Here is a 14,647-nt window from a genome sequence, read left to right on the forward strand (position 1 = left end):
GTTCAGGCAAACTGAAATCATACTGACTACATCAATTCCCCACCACCCGGTGAGTTCTTCAAGGCATGCCACTGCTGCCCCTCCATTAGTGGCTCGCTGCCCCTCCCCTATGTGCAACTTATTTAACTGCCTGCCACCGTATTCGTCGTCCGGTAAAGCTCTTCAGTGATCTTCATTGAATCAGAAGGGAAACTAAAAAAGTTATCTTTGCTGTTTCGTGATCGAATTACTTATCTATCCCGTTCTCCCGTCCAGATCTTCTCTCCCCTCTTCATTCTCATCAACTCGATCCATCCAAACTCGCAAGCTAGCCTAGCCGCTTCCAACCACAGTCACAATGGGTATCCTCGAGAAGCTTTCCCGCAAGTCCGGCGTCATCGTCGGTGATGACGTCCTCCGTCTCTTCGAGTACGCTCAGGAGAAGAACTTTGCTATCCCCGCCATTGTAAGTTTACTGATTCATATAGCTTGCAGCTCCATTGTTGCGCAGCTCTGGTGCATAAGCTTGATATACTGATGACTGAATATTAGAACGTCACCTCTTCATCCACCGTCGTTTCTTGCCTCGAGGCTGCTCGCGACCAGAAGTGCCCCGTCATCCTCCAGGTCTCTCAGGGTGGTGCTGCCTACTTTGCCGGAAAGGTACGAGACGCACGCGCATCTCCTTGTGACCCAGTCCTAAATCGCAGGATAGAGCTAATCCACTGCAGGGTGTCAGCAACGATGGCCAGAAGGCCTCTATCGCTGGTTCTATCGCCGCTGCCCACTATATCCGCAGCATTGCTCCCGCCTACGGCATCCCCGTTGTCCTCCACACCGACCACTGCGCCAAGAAGCTCCTTCCTTGGCTCGACGGTATGCTCGACGAGGATGAGCGCTACTTCAAGCTGCACGGCGAGCCCCTCTTCTCTAGCCACATGATCGATCTGTCTGAGGAGCCTGTCGACTGGAACATCGAGACCACCGCCAAGTACCTGAAGCGTGCTGCCCCCATGAAGCAGTGGCTCGAGATGGTAAGCTCTCTTTCACTTGGCGTCGTATGCGTAAGCTAATGTCTATCAAGGAAATCGGTATCACCGGTGGTGAGGAGGACGGTGTCAACAACGAGGACGTTGACAACAACTCCCTGTACACTCAGCCCGAGGACATCCTGGCCATTCACAACGCTCTCGCCCCCATCAGCCCCTACTTCTCCATTGCCGCTGGTTTCGGTAATGTGCACGGTGTCTACAAGCCCGGCAACGTCCGTCTCCACCCCGAGCTTCTGAAGAAGCACCAGGCCTACGTCAAGGAGAAGATCGGCTCCAAGAAGGACAAGCCCGTCTACTTCGTCTTCCACGGAGGCTCTGGTTCCAGCAAGGAGGAGTACAAGGAGGCCATCAGCTACGGTGTCGTCAAGGTCAACCTCGACACCGACATGCAGTACGCCTACATGTCCGGTGTCCGTGACTACGTTCTCAACAAGAAGGACTACCTCATGAGCCCTATCGGCAACCCCGACGGCGCGGACAAGCCCAACAAGAAGTACTTCGATCCCCGTGTGTGGGTTCGTGAGGGTGAGAAGACCATGAGCAAGCGTGTGCAGGTTGCTCTGGAGGACTTCAACACTGCTGGCCAGCTGTAAAGGTCTTGACTTTGGACGTGTTCTTCTAACTTTAGTATTTTCGGAAAATTTTCGGAAAACCGAGATTTCTTTCTTATCTTCCAGATATCATGAATCCAGATACCAGTACATAAAATGAACAAATGAATGGATCTAAAAGAAATATTATTGGAGGCCTCCTTGGTTTTCAAGTCGAACGTGATAGATGTGGTATGCACGCTTTAATGACTAGTTCAATAGGAGTCCTCGACCTGATTTCCTTTGCGAGCATGCTAGTCCCTAATCCACTGTAATATTCGCATGAAGGTAAACTTGAAGTGCAGGAATCCATGATAGAGAAAGGCCACTGGTGTAGAGAAGCAATCAATCCGCCGTCCGTCAATGGAGTGTGTTCAAATCATCCAAATGACTGGCGTTGCTTCATGGGAGTGGTGCCTCTTGGTTTCTGCTGTGTTTCAGGTTTCCCTGATGCCAGGACTCATATGTCATGTTTCATAGCACAAGGAAGACATAGGGATGTTGTCTGGAGCTGACACTGCTGTCGAACTGAGGAAGCGTGCGCTCAGAAAGAGCTTTGGATACAGTGTTAGGCCTTGAGAGCTTCCAACTTCGTAGTCTCTCCTCGGACTTTCGTGGATACGAGCATAACGGCCAAAAGGCAGATCGACAGATCGACTTCTTGTTTGCCAGCCAAGTGATGTCTAGTACGTCAGTGGCGATTGGTGCGCTTGCAATCTTCAGCGGCCATGGTGATGAAGGCTCCTCTTCATCTCTGTAAACAGGATGAAAATATAGGCGATTTCCTACCTCCCCTTCAGAATGATGCATCCAACCTCAATTGCAGTGCTCAGTCGAGTAATCAGGTACTCTGTACTCCGTACCACGCTAATCTCGGAGGAGACCGAGGGAATGGCTCTAACCTCTAGTAGAATTGCGAGTTCTGACTATTGCATGCTAGGTAGTAGTGTGACCAGCTCCTGTGCTATTCTTGTACCTATCTACACTTACGGAGTAGCGTATCTAGCTGAAGACCCTGTTGACTTCATAAGGCGATAAAACACCGTGACCAACTCTCCAATCTGAGTAGTATCTACCTCTTAACTCCAGAGTATCTTCCTCAATCCGTCCACCCATATCTTCAAGCCAATCAAACACTTGGGTAGGGCTATGTGTGGATGACTCCACCAGGCCTTTGTCTCAGAAGTCGCCCTGAGAAAGGCCATGGAAAGGATAAAACTCATAAAATGTTCCAGACTCGCCGCTAGTGGCAACTGGTGATTCGTGGGCGAAAATAGCAGTCGCCAATAGTGGCCACTCATAGTGGTCGATCATTGTCTGTGGAGTGGCATCTTTTTTTGTTCCATCCTTATTTCCCTTCGGTTCTCTTTTTGATCTGCCATCTTTTGTTGCCATCTCTCTACCGAGAGATGCAGGAACGATAATACAAACATGAACTGTTCCAGTGGTACGGGGAGCATGGCTGATGCAACCAAGGTTGTGCATCTCAACTCTGACTGATAATAGAGTGTACCAGCTACCAACTGTTCATCTACCAGGGAATGAGTCTGATTACGTACGGTCATCAGGTACGGATGGATACTCAAGGTGTAGACAAAAATCACGAGTATATGTGGTCGGGTCAGTTGATGGTCTCCAATACTGTGTATAGAATCAGCAGATATCTGAGCACTAGTCATTTCTATCTCCATGCTATAATCTGTATCAGCTTTGTATTGTCCTCTTTCTCTAAGCGATTTCCAGAATCCCATCCCAGATGTTTAGCCTCTAATCGCTGTTCCAGACCCGCCTCCATCGAGCCCACATGCGGGTGTCCTTCTTCTCTTGTTGCTGTCTTGCGTTGTTCTCCGCGCCATTCCCCCGTCATTATTCATCCATTTCAATCTTTTTCTTTTCCCTTTCCTGTCTCTTTTCTCGTCTCTTTTACATGCCATGCATCTGTACTTTTCCATCACCTAGTCGCTCGTTTCTGCCATATACCTCTCCCCTCTGAATCCTCTGATGAAGCCCTCACCGCCCGCCCTCTCATCCATGCCGCAGTAGATCCTCACTACCATGGACCACTTCGCTCTGCGACAGCGTGACAATCCGTCGGGCGCTGAGCAGTTTCTCAAGCTTATTCAAGACCCTTTCAAATCGGCTGTGAGTTCTCCTGATCCTTTTCGATTCTGCAATCGCTAAAGCATGTCCAATAGTTCCAAGTCAACGCCGTGTGGGCTTCCCTAGGCGCCTCCGCCGGTATCTCCGTCCTCCTCGCCCTCCTCTTTTCCCTCTTTCGTCCCCGTCACACGCTTGTATATGCGCCCAAAGTCAAACATGCGGATCGGAGACATACGCCGCCCCCGGTGGGCAAGGGCTTCTTCGCCTGGATGAGACCCGTTCTGCGCACGAGAGAGCCCGAGCTCGTGGAATGCATTGGCCTCGATGCGACCGTCTTTCTGCGCTTCACCAAGATGTGCCGCAATATCTTCATCATTTTGAGTATCATCGGATGTGGCGTGATGATTCCGGTTAACATCACCAAGAGCAACGGCTCTGGCATATCGTCATTGTCGGCGTTTGCGACAATGACCCCGCTTTATGTCACAACGGAGGCTATCTGGAGTCAAGTCGTTTGTGCCTGGGCCTTCGACATCATCATTGCTTACTTTCTTTGGCGGAATTACAAGGCCGTAACAGCTTTGCGGAGAAAGTATTTCCAGAGCTCTGACTATCAGCGTAGTCTGCATGCTCGAACCTTGATGGTGTGTTACGCCCGCAAAGTAGCTGCTTACATCCATCACTGACGGTTGTAGATTACTGATGTTCCCAAAGAGGCACGTTCGGACGAAGCCCTCATGCGCCTTGTGGATGAATTTAACCCCACAGCTGCTCTCCCGCGGGCCTCCATCGGCCGAAACGTCAAGGATCTCCCCGTGTTGATCAAGGAGCATGAGGAAACCGTGCGGCAACTCGAGTCGGTCCTCGCGAAATATTTCAAGAGGCCCGATCAGCTACCTGCCAAGCGACCATTGATGCGTCCTTCCAAGAAGCAAAGAGGCAATCACCCGGATTGCAAGGTAGATGCCATTGATTACCTCACCGACCGCATCCAACGCCTGGAGGAAGAGATCCGTCACGTTCGTGCCTCCATCGACAAGCGCAACGCCATGCCATTCGGTTTCGTCAGTTGGGACATGATTGAGCATGCACATGCCGTCGCCTTTACAGCGCGAAAGAAACACCCCAAAGGAACCATGATCCAGCTGGCACCTCGCCCGAACGATCTCATCTGGGAGAATTTGCCGTTGTCCAAACAGGCGCGAAAGTGGAAACGATTCATGAACTTCATCTGGACTACTTTGTTGACCGTCGTATGGATCGCTCCTAACGCCATGATCGCCATTTTCTTGTCCAATTTGTCCAACCTGGGTCTGGTCTGGCCGGCTTTCCAGACGTCGCTCAATGCGAACCCGAACGTCTGGGCCGCTGTCCAGGGTATCCTCTCTCCGGCGATCACCTCGATAGTTTACCTGGTTCTACCGATCATCTTCCGTCGCCTGTCAATCAAGGCGGGTGACACGACCAAAACCTCGCGAGAACGCCACGTCCTGAGTCACCTGTACTCGTTCTTCGTCTTCAATAACCTGATCGTCTTCTCGCTCTTCTCTGCCGCGTGGACATTTGTGGCTGCTGTCATCGACGCCAAGAAAAACGACGAGGACGCCTGGCAAGCGATTCAGGATGGCGCTTTCTACCAAAAGGTCATGAGCGCCTTGTGCCAGGTGTCTCCGTTTTGGGTGACCTGGCTGCTGCAGCGCAATCTCGGAGCGGCGATCGACCTCGTGCAGCTGGTCACGCTGTTCTGGGTTTGGTTCTCCAAGACCTTTCTCGCGCCCACGCCCCGGCAGGCCATTGAATGGACCGCGCCCCCGCCGTTTGATTATGCGAGCTACTACAATTACTTTCTCTTCTATGCCACCGTGGCGTTGTGTTTCGCAACGCTGCAGCCCATCGTCCTTCCCGTCACTGCGTTGTATTTCGGATTGGATGCGATGTTGAAGAAATATCTGTTGCTCTATGTGTTCGTGACGAAGACGGAATCGGGAGGCCAGTTCTGGCGCGTCTTGTTCAACCGTCTAGTCTTTGCGACGATCCTCTCCAATGTAATAATTGCGCTGGTGGCCAAAACCAAGGGCACCTGGGACATGGTCTACTGTGTGATTCCGCTCCCCTTCCTGATGCTGGCATTCAAGTTCTACTGCATGAAGAAATTCGACGATGACATCAAATACTACAACCGGGCCAACCTGACCGATGCAGAGGCGTTCGCTGTCGGCAAGTCAGGCAAGAAGGGGTCTGATCGGCTCAACTCCAAGTTCGGCCATCCGGCGCTGTACAAGCCTCTGATCACGCCGATGGTGCACGCCAAGGCTGCGGAAGCACTCAAACAAATCTATCGCGGTCGACTCGGCGCCTCGGACGCCCAAGGAGAATACTCGGACATTGCAATGGATCCCATGTCGACAACGCAACCGGGCAAGGCCATGGACGCCGCCTCATCGGCACCCTTCGAGGTTGTCCCGGAAAATCATCTGGACTTTTCCTTTTTCAAAGATCGTCCAGACTTCCGTGACGAGTTTGGTGGGGGGATCTACGGCCGCCCCGAGGATCTGATGACCGAGCGGTCCCAGACGCCGAGAAGCCACTTGGCCGAATGGTCTCCGACGACATCGCGAGCGTCATCACCTACGCCGTCGCTCCCGTCGCTCTCTGGGCTGAAAATGCACGAAGGCTCCGACGCAGGCGCGAATGATATACACCCTGCCTTCCGCCCTTCGCTCACGCGTGAGGAGAGTGCGTCGATGGGCACGGGTCTGTACCATCACCCGAGCGCGAGTGAGTCTCAGCAGCTTCTCAGCCAGGCCCAGGTGCCAGGCACGAGCGACGTCTCAGCTGTTCCACTGAGCCGATGGCGGACTGGAGGATACGGGCCTGTTGAGCAGGACGATCCCAGCTTCACCTCGTATGAGCACTACCGACCTGCGCGGTAGTCTGGCAGACGATTTGTACAGCTGAGTGGTTTGGTTATGTTATAAACTTGATGTTATGTATAGATTTGGTTGGCGGGGCTTGATTCGAGTTGGATTGTACATTTGGACACGGGGTTAACGAACTTTACGCCTATATCGCATGACCATTTGATTCATTATTTATGACCTGAATATGCACCTGTAGAGATCAGCTAGATATCCTGGATATGATGAATACCTGAATTGCAATAGACCGACTGGCTATCTTCAAAATAATGGAACTTCTTGGTGCACCTGTAATGATTATGCTTAGGATTTTCCCGATTGGGCCGACGGCGGAGTCGGAGTTGGCTCCCGGCTCAAGAGCTGTCCTTACTTCCTTCTTCTCTCCCCTGAAAACAGTAATAGTAGCCTTTTCTCCTTTTTCCAGTCCGTACTTTTTCTTCAACGAGGACGCTTTTCCGAGGCCGACTTTGACGTTGATGTCACTCTCGCTAGACTCTTCCAACTCCTGTACGACGATATTGTACGCCTCCGCACCTCCGCATCAAACCGAGCACTCGAGCTCAGCATCGACTCCCTCACCCCTGCCATCAGCCAAGGATCTACCAATGCTTCTGCAGTAACCCGCCGGGGAATCTCTAAACCTCGAGTCCAACCCCTTGACAGCACCTCCATCTACCTGGGCATTCGCCCCTCCGCACGAATGCTCGCCGCCTGACGATACTCCCTGTATACGAAGAACAACTACACAAACAGAACTTCAAAAGAAAGCCACGGCAAAGAAAAGCACGAGGAAATGGCGTGGTACTCCATCCTCCCCCCAGACCTCATCTACGTCGAGAGCTGGGCCGCTCGGATCTTCGTACGCCTCCCCTCCCCTTCACCCGCACCCCGCACCCGAGAACTGCGCTGGGCGGATGCTAATCTTGTGGCCGGTTGCAGGTCTTCCTCGGCATCATCACCATCTTCCCCTGGGCGGCGCTGATCGTCTTCGACGTGCTGTTGTATCTCTGGCGGATGGGGGCGTACGAGTTCCCTGTCATCGGGGGCCGGGCGAGAGGTATGCAACGGCCTCGGGCGCCGAGTCTGAATGTGAATGCGAGTGAGAGGAGGGAGGTGCCGAGGCGGGTGTTTGGTCTTGGGGCGGCCGTCAATGCCGGGGGCGGCGGCGAGGTGGGTGAGCAGTCGGGGGTGAAGAAGAGGGTGGTGAGGGATACGGATGGTGAGGGAGGCGCTTGATTGCGAGGTCTTGTGGTTTTCAATGGCGATGGCTGCTTGTCGTTTGACTTGTCGCCGTGGTGTTTAGGCGCATCTGTATTGATACCCATTATGTTTATGTTGTTTTCTGTGGCCTATATTCTTTACTGTATGTATACTTCTACCTGATCATGCCGTGGTAGCTCCATGGCCCAACTAATGCACTGTTGTCCTACACGATTCAACATCTGCATAGCTTGCAGATCATAAACACCTTTTCCTCTTGATAGAACGTCAGCCTCGTAATGATTCGTTCGGTGCTTGAGTCGAGTCGGCGTTACTCCGCGGTTCTCCCCGCCAATCGTGATTTTCCTCGACATCCAACTGGGCATGTCCCGCTCTTGACTCATCCTCAGGTTTATACTTCTGGTATACAATATATCATGGACGCATCATGTATCTCTGAGGAGACAAGTTCCCAATCTCAACCCTCGTAAACAGTCATGTCTACCGCTCGATTTCAGGATTACCTTGAGTCATGGAGATTACACCTCGAAAGAACCCCATTCATCGTCCTCTTCCTAGTCTTGGGGACTTTGGCATTCGCATACTGGAATCGCAAGGTCCGTCTCGCCATTCTTCCATTCCAACCCACTAACACTAGACAGACCGCCACATCCAGACATGAGTCTTCATCCTCAGGACAAGCATCGGGGTCGATGCGCGGATACCCCCCCATCACCCCCCTCCCCAACTTCACCTGGCAAACAACCAACCCACTGGTCTTCCGTCCCTTCAAGCCAAAATACCACTTGACGATGGGTACGCCCCCCCCCCTCCAGGGTAACCCCATCCGGCCTGCAACTAACGCAGCCAGCCCTCTCGAACCTGTCCGTCTCAGAGCTCATCCCCATGGACAAGACGTACAAAGAGCGGATGGCGCTTCGCGCCGCTCTACTAGCGCAGTACCGCGACGTCGTGCTCGGCGTGCACGACGAAGACGATCCGCGGATTCGGCGCGCAGTGGCGGAATTGTATACGTTCATCCTGGGGACGTATCTGCCCACGCGGTATCCGAGCATGTTTTCTCTGTCTGCGTCGGCGGACAAGAATAATCGTACAAGGTCAGTGGAGAACAAGGTAACGGGCAAGACGTGCCCGGTGGAGATGGACGCGGGGCAGCCCGTCATCAAGGGCCTAGAGATCCTGGGCCAGACCGTCGACGAGGATTTTCTCGTCCTCTTGCCGGAGAAGACCGAGACGGACACGGGGAAAGGGAAAGAAAACGAGGAGAGGTATTTCCTGGCGGCGTACACCACGTACTTCCCGTCTGGGTTCGACACCCGCGCGAAACTCGGGCTGCGGCTCGCTGCGATCCATGACCCGGTGCCTGGGTACCAGGAAAAGCTGGAGCGGAGCATGGACCGGTTCTTTGCGAGGGTGGAGGTGGGGAGGTTCGTGTCGAGGGTGAACTGGAGTGTCACGACGGAGACGGGGCTGTTTGCGGCGTTTGGGGGCGTGCATGGCTCGGCGGCTGGAGGGGGGCAGATTGAACCGGGGATGTTGGATGTGGATTCGGTAGGTTGGATGGACTCCCTGCAGGGGCTGAAGCTGATGTGATAGACGGTTCTCCGGTGTGAGCGGCAGACGCTGCATCGGCTGCCTCGGAGCAAGGCGCTCGTCTTTGCGTTCCATACGTATACGTATCCTCTGCGATCGATCAAGGAGGAAGGGCTGGGCGAGGAGCTGGCCACGGCGATCGATGGGTTGAAGGCGGGCAATGTGCCCGGGATGCATTGGTACAAACGGGGTTCTGTATGGGGCGAGGCCGTCAAGCACTTTCTACGTAGTTGATTATTGCTAGGACTATGCCTATCTAGTTACCCAATCGCTGGATCACCTTGATCAGATCGGCCGTCACCCCCATGGCCGTGACATCGCCGCCCGCACCGGCGCCCTGCACAATCAGCGGGTTGCTTCCGTACCGCTTGGTGTAGAAGCTGATGATATTGTCACTGCCCTTGAGCCCCGCAATGGCACTGTCCCTGTCGAACTGCTGCAGACCAACGCGCACCTCCTTCTTACCCACGTCCACACTGCCCACGTACCGCACGACCTTGCCCTGCTTCTCGGCCCCCTCCTTGATGGCCGCCATCTGCGCATCGAACTCAGGCAACCGGGTCATAAACTGCGTGATGCCGTCCGCGGTGGACGGCAGCGCCGCCAGCTCGGCGGGGATCAGCGACTCGATGGGGAAGGAATCCGGGCCCTGGACCTCGAGCCCCGCGATGCGCGCCAGGATGGTCAGCTTGCGCGCCACGTCCATGCCGTTCAGGTCATCGCGCGGGTCGGGCTCGGTGTATCCCAGCTCCTTGGCCTGGGCGACGACCTCGCTCCACTTGGCGTTGGAGGCGCCGGAGACGGGGGCAAAGGTGTTGAACAGGAAGGAAAGCGTGCCGGAGAACACGCCCTCGATGCGGGTGACCTCGTCGCCGGTCGCGACGAGATCGCGCAGCGTCGAGATGACGGGGAGCCCTGCGCCGACGGTGCTCTCGTGGTAGACGAGCGCCTTGCCCTCGGCGGCCGCGGCGAAGATCTCCTTCCACAGCGAGAGGTCGGAGGAGAAGCCCTTCTTGTTCGGCGTGACGATGGAGATGCCCTTGCGGAGGAAGACCGGGTACGAGCTGGCCAGTGCCGGGTCGCTGGTGTTGTCGACCAGGATGGAGCGGCCGGGGGCGGAGGCAAGATAGGCAGCGATCTCTTCGGGGGACAGAGCACCCGACTTAGTGAGGGAGGAGGACTCGGTGGCCGCCTTCCAGTCACCAGCGGGGATGGCGGGCGAGTAGGCCGGTGTCGGGGCCAGGAGGGTCTGTGTTGAGCGGGCAAGGAGGATCAGCTTGGGGGCATTGGGGAGACGGGCGAGTTGGTTCAGGAATGCACTTCCAACACCACCGACGCCTGCATTATTCATTGTGAGAGTGAGTCAGAGTACTCCAGATGCAGCGAGGGTGCGATACTCACCGATGACACCGAGATAGATGTTAGACATGGTCAATGGATGGAAAATCGACTGGTTTCTGTAATTGAAATGACTATAGACAGTCCAACAATTCCTAGATACTTTTCGCAGAGAACGCACAGGAAACGAGAGACAGCAGAGGGATGAATCACAAGGAGAGCAGAAAGCCAACGCTTTAATCGTGGGGTCGCGGGGCAGCGATTATCGGACCGGTGCCTGAGGCACAGATCGCTGGTTATCTAATCGACATCGGCGGGATTTATCTAGTTACTGCTCTTCTCCATCTCTAAGGTAGAAGTAAACCCATCCAACAGCTCACGAGCATCAGCATCAACCCAAAATGTCAAATACAAATCCATCCCTCTACGGCCTCCCACGGCACAGCCAAAAACCCTCCTCCCAATCGACCGCCCCCTCGGCCTCCACCCTCGCTTTCACCACCCAGCTCTCCTCGCTCATCACCAAGGGCACCGAGTCCTCCGCCCGCGGCCGCCCTCGACCCTCCAAATCCTCCAAATCAGACATCTTCGCCATCCACAACAAGGGCGCCCAGAAACGCGCCGCAGCCGATCTCCGCGATGCCGCCGCCGCCGCCGACGACGCCGACGAAACCTCCGTCCGCCAGATCCACAAGCGCACGGCGGACATTGGCGCCGTCGACGCCGCCACCCTGCACCGCTCCAAGCGGCGGCTGGAGGAAAAGGCGCGGATGTACGAGGATCTCAAGAGCGGGCTATACCTAGCGGGCGACAGCGATGAGGAGACGGAGACCAACACCCCGACAGGGGGAGAAGACTACCTGGCGCGACTCCGTCGGAAGGAGAGGGAGGGGCTGGTGGATTTCGATCGGAAATGGGCCGATGCGCAGCGAGCGAGGGGGTCAGACGATTCTGAGGCCGATTCTGACGGGGAGGAGGCCGCAGACGACAATGCGTCCGTCGTCTCGTACGAAGACGAGCTGGGGCGGACCCGTCGCGGGACCAGGGCCGAGGCTGCCCGCGCGGCGCTAGCCAGAGCGCAAGAGGGCGGCGAGGCTCGGGCCCCGGAGCGCTGGCGGCCTGCCCGGCCGGAGAATCTGATCTATGGGGCCGCCGTGCAGGCGGAGGCGTTCCATCTGTCGTCCTCTGCGGCGTCGCAGATGGCCTCGCTTGCTGCGCGGCGGGACCGGTCGCCTACGCCGCCGGGGGAGACGCACTACGATGCGGATGCGGAGGTGCGGAATCGCGGGACGGGCTTCTATGCTTTTGCCAAGGATGAGGAGACGCGGAGGAAGCAGATGGAGGAGCTGATGAGTGCACGGGAAGAGACGCAGCGCGAGCGGGAAGTTAGGCAGGCGAGGCGGGCGGAGCGAGAGCGGGTGAAGGACGAGAGGAGGAGGCAGATTGAGGAGCTACGGTCTAGGAGAAGGGCGGAGACGTTTCTGGCTGGTTTGGGAGATCTGGGTGCTCTGCAGGCGGATGCATCCTAGATTTGTGGAGTTGTCTTTATCAGCTCGCTGTACATTTTGATACCCTATTTGATATTTGTAAATGCTTGATGTAACCAAATCAACACCAAACACGAGTTCTTCCGGTGCTGTGCACCCGCAACCTATTATCAGAGATGCGAACGAATACCTCCCAAACGGATATATCAACGAGGCAAAATAAGCCGCTCAAAATACCATTTCTCATGACGGTCATGGCACATAAATCATGGGTATTGTGTTTTAGTCATCATGTTCGTCCACAGCTGGTTTTCCTGATACGATCTTTCTGAGAGAAAGTCTCACTGCGATCGTTCTTCTGACTCGCCTAATGCGAGTTGCGGCGTATCTCGCTAGCGAGTATTCGCCAGCTCTGCGATGGTCTCTACGAAACCTTGGGCATCTACACCCACGTCAGTATTCCCTACGAACCCCAAGATACAAAAAAACTCACCAGCGCGATTTGTAAACTGCAATATATGCTCCCCCCTCGACGTCTTCTGCGGGGTATAATCCGCGGAGAACATGAAGATGGTCTGACGGAGCTCGCGCAGCACAACCACCTTGGAATCCGGACGGCGGATCCAGCCGCGCGTCCCGAGGTGTTGGGTGATAAAGGCCGTCCACACGGGGGCTCTAGAAGAACCGGTGAGCTTTTGCATTCTCGGTGGATCGGTCATCATACCGTTTCATCTCCCCCTTGTGGACCGATGCCTGCAGCCTCACGGCTCCGGATACCTTGTCCCGGTAGATGCGCAAAGCGTGAAGGTAATTGTCGTCGAGGATTTGCCTGTTGCAATGTGAGCGTGGAATCGGTTTCTGTCTGCTAAGACCTACCCTCCAAAGAGCTCTTCTTCGTTATCGAGCTCGTAGTCACGGATGCTCTCCACAGGGCGACCGGCGTCTTGGGAGCGCAATGCTAGAAATGTGCAGAAGAAAAGTACCATCTCTAGTGCTCATGTCAGCAAAGGCTCTTCATTGGGCAGAGGGGTGACGTACGCTCGATGGTGCTGAACTTGAGGTTGGCCCACAATACCAGCTCGTACCCTCCGCGCCGTCGCCGACACAGGTTGAGACAGGAACCGACCCGGACGATCTCCAGAAGATTGAGAGGCATGCAGAAGTATTCACTCGGTCGTGTGGTGTGAGGAGCCTTGCACAACATCCGCGCTCGGTGGTCGTCCTCTCGAATGTAGAAATGCACGCGAAGGTCCGAGTCGCCGGTGAAAGCTCTGTGATGGTTAGCCGCGGTCTCTCCGGTATAGCAGGGCCTGGGATATGCCCACAATTGAAAGAGTTCTTCGAATCCTTCATCTTTGAGCCACCGCTTGACCCCAGGAGAATGATCACCAAGACATTTCGAACTAGTGTCATCATGCATCAATAGCTAGACACAGTGGCCAGGGGCCATCTTCGCGCTCACCTTTCGCCCACATAAGGAATCGGGGTCACTGTAATCTCATCCAGAAACACCCGCTTGGCCCAATGGTCGCTCACCATCGCATTAGAGCCAGCAGACTGGCTGGTATTGGTCGTAGAGCCGGTACTAGGTGATCCCGGCGCATCAGGAGCAGACGGAGGGATATCTGAAAATGTCCCCGATGAAGGAGAGAGGGGCGATTGAGGCGAGCGATGGGATGGCCTCGCTCGCTCGTACGACCTACGGTTACGGGGTCGTCGATCACTCACTGGACTTCCTGGCTCGCCACTCGTGGTGCTAGAGGACGGGGTGCCCAGGGAGAGGCCGCCAAATCGCGGAGTAAGCCGGTTTTCTTGCTGGATCAAGAGCCCCTTGAGGTTGTTGCGGAGGCCGCTCATAAGAGGGGTGTCGGGAAATTTGCTACCGCATCGTTGTCAACACCAGCGAATCAAACCGAGAAACGAGAGCTGAACGTACTCCTTGATCAAATCTTCCAATTCCCGGAGAAACGTCTTGTACTTGGCCAGACGGGTGGGAAGCGGCTCGTGAGACTCCTTCTGGAAGAAAGAAGAAAGGCCAAGCCATGTCCGTTTGTAGACCTCCCGGTTCGACCCTTTCTGCACTTCAATGTCGCCGAAGAAATCCACAATGTCCTCGAGTGTATACTTCAAGCTGGTCTGTACCAGATCCAGGTCTTCTTTGGCGACGGCCACATTACGTCGAAACTGACGATTCTTGGTGAGGTCATCCAGGCTTGTCAAGGATGTGCTGATGGAGTAGAGGTCGGCAATGAGACTGGTGATCTCCGTCGCATGTTCGGGCAGAGGATCGCGCAGCATACGGAAGCCAGCTGCTACGTCCTCTGCGTTGTCGGCCGATGTGCGCAAAGCCATTGTGAGGGATCACATCA

At 55.0% G+C, this 14,647-nt stretch overlaps 7 protein-coding genes across 7 annotated transcripts; 5 read left to right on the plus strand and 2 right to left on the minus strand.

The window, feature by feature from the left end:
* Positions 1-337: 337 nt before the first annotated feature.
* CDV56_107519 (fructose-bisphosphate aldolase FBA1) lies at positions 338-1,624 on the plus strand (the record flags this gene model as incomplete). Its single annotated transcript, XM_026761138.1, has 4 exons — positions 338-445; positions 532-642; positions 711-1,013; positions 1,064-1,624. The coding sequence occupies 4 exons, from the start codon at positions 338-340 to the stop codon at positions 1,622-1,624; spliced, it is 1,083 nt and encodes a 360-aa protein (XP_026618421.1).
* Positions 1,625-3,676: 2,052 nt separating this feature from the next.
* CDV56_107662 (putative DUF221 domain protein) lies at positions 3,677-6,654 on the plus strand (the record flags this gene model as incomplete). The annotated part of the gene is made up of 3 exons (XM_026761281.1): positions 3,677-3,763; positions 3,817-4,365; positions 4,417-6,654. The coding sequence occupies 3 exons, from the start codon at positions 3,677-3,679 to the stop codon at positions 6,652-6,654; spliced, it is 2,874 nt and encodes a 957-aa protein (XP_026618422.1).
* A 778-nt stretch (positions 6,655-7,432) lies between these two features.
* CDV56_107802 (uncharacterized protein) lies at positions 7,433-7,875 on the plus strand (the record flags this gene model as incomplete). The annotated part of the gene is made up of 2 exons (XM_026761421.1): positions 7,433-7,498; positions 7,579-7,875. 2 exons carry the CDS (start codon positions 7,433-7,435, stop codon positions 7,873-7,875), a joined length of 363 nt encoding a protein of 120 aa, XP_026618423.1.
* Positions 7,876-8,336: 461 nt separating this feature from the next.
* Positions 8,337-9,687, plus strand: CDV56_107838 (heme-dependent oxidative N-demethylase family protein; the record flags this gene model as incomplete). The annotated part of the gene is made up of 3 exons (XM_026761457.1): positions 8,337-8,655; positions 8,711-9,411; positions 9,457-9,687. 3 exons carry the CDS (start codon positions 8,337-8,339, stop codon positions 9,685-9,687), a joined length of 1,251 nt encoding a protein of 416 aa, XP_026618424.1.
* Positions 9,688-9,709: 22 nt separating this feature from the next.
* CDV56_107878 (homoserine dehydrogenase) lies at positions 9,710-10,882 on the minus strand (the record flags this gene model as incomplete). The annotated part of the gene is made up of 2 exons (XM_026761497.1): positions 9,710-10,791; positions 10,855-10,882. 2 exons carry the CDS (start codon positions 10,880-10,882, stop codon positions 9,710-9,712), a joined length of 1,110 nt encoding a protein of 369 aa, XP_026618425.1.
* A 310-nt stretch (positions 10,883-11,192) lies between these two features.
* Positions 11,193-12,320, plus strand: CDV56_107927 (CCDC174 family protein; the record flags this gene model as incomplete). The annotated part of the gene is made up of 1 exon (XM_026761546.1): positions 11,193-12,320. One exon carries the CDS (start codon positions 11,193-11,195, stop codon positions 12,318-12,320), a length of 1,128 nt encoding a protein of 375 aa, XP_026618426.1.
* Positions 12,321-12,670: 350 nt separating this feature from the next.
* Positions 12,671-14,630, minus strand: CDV56_107977 (uncharacterized protein; the record flags this gene model as incomplete). Its single annotated transcript, XM_026761596.1, has 7 exons — positions 12,671-12,720; positions 12,772-12,953; positions 13,003-13,107; positions 13,155-13,266; positions 13,317-13,681; positions 13,741-14,157; positions 14,215-14,630. 7 exons carry the CDS (start codon positions 14,628-14,630, stop codon positions 12,671-12,673), a joined length of 1,647 nt encoding a protein of 548 aa, XP_026618427.1.
* Between the last annotated feature and the right edge of the window lie 17 nt (positions 14,631-14,647).

The sequence above is a fragment of the Aspergillus thermomutatus genome (assembly GCF_002237265.1).
Source record: "Aspergillus thermomutatus strain HMR AF 39 chromosome Unknown NODE_8, whole genome shotgun sequence".
NCBI classification, from domain to species: Eukaryota; Fungi; Ascomycota; class Eurotiomycetes; order Eurotiales; family Aspergillaceae; genus Aspergillus; species Aspergillus thermomutatus.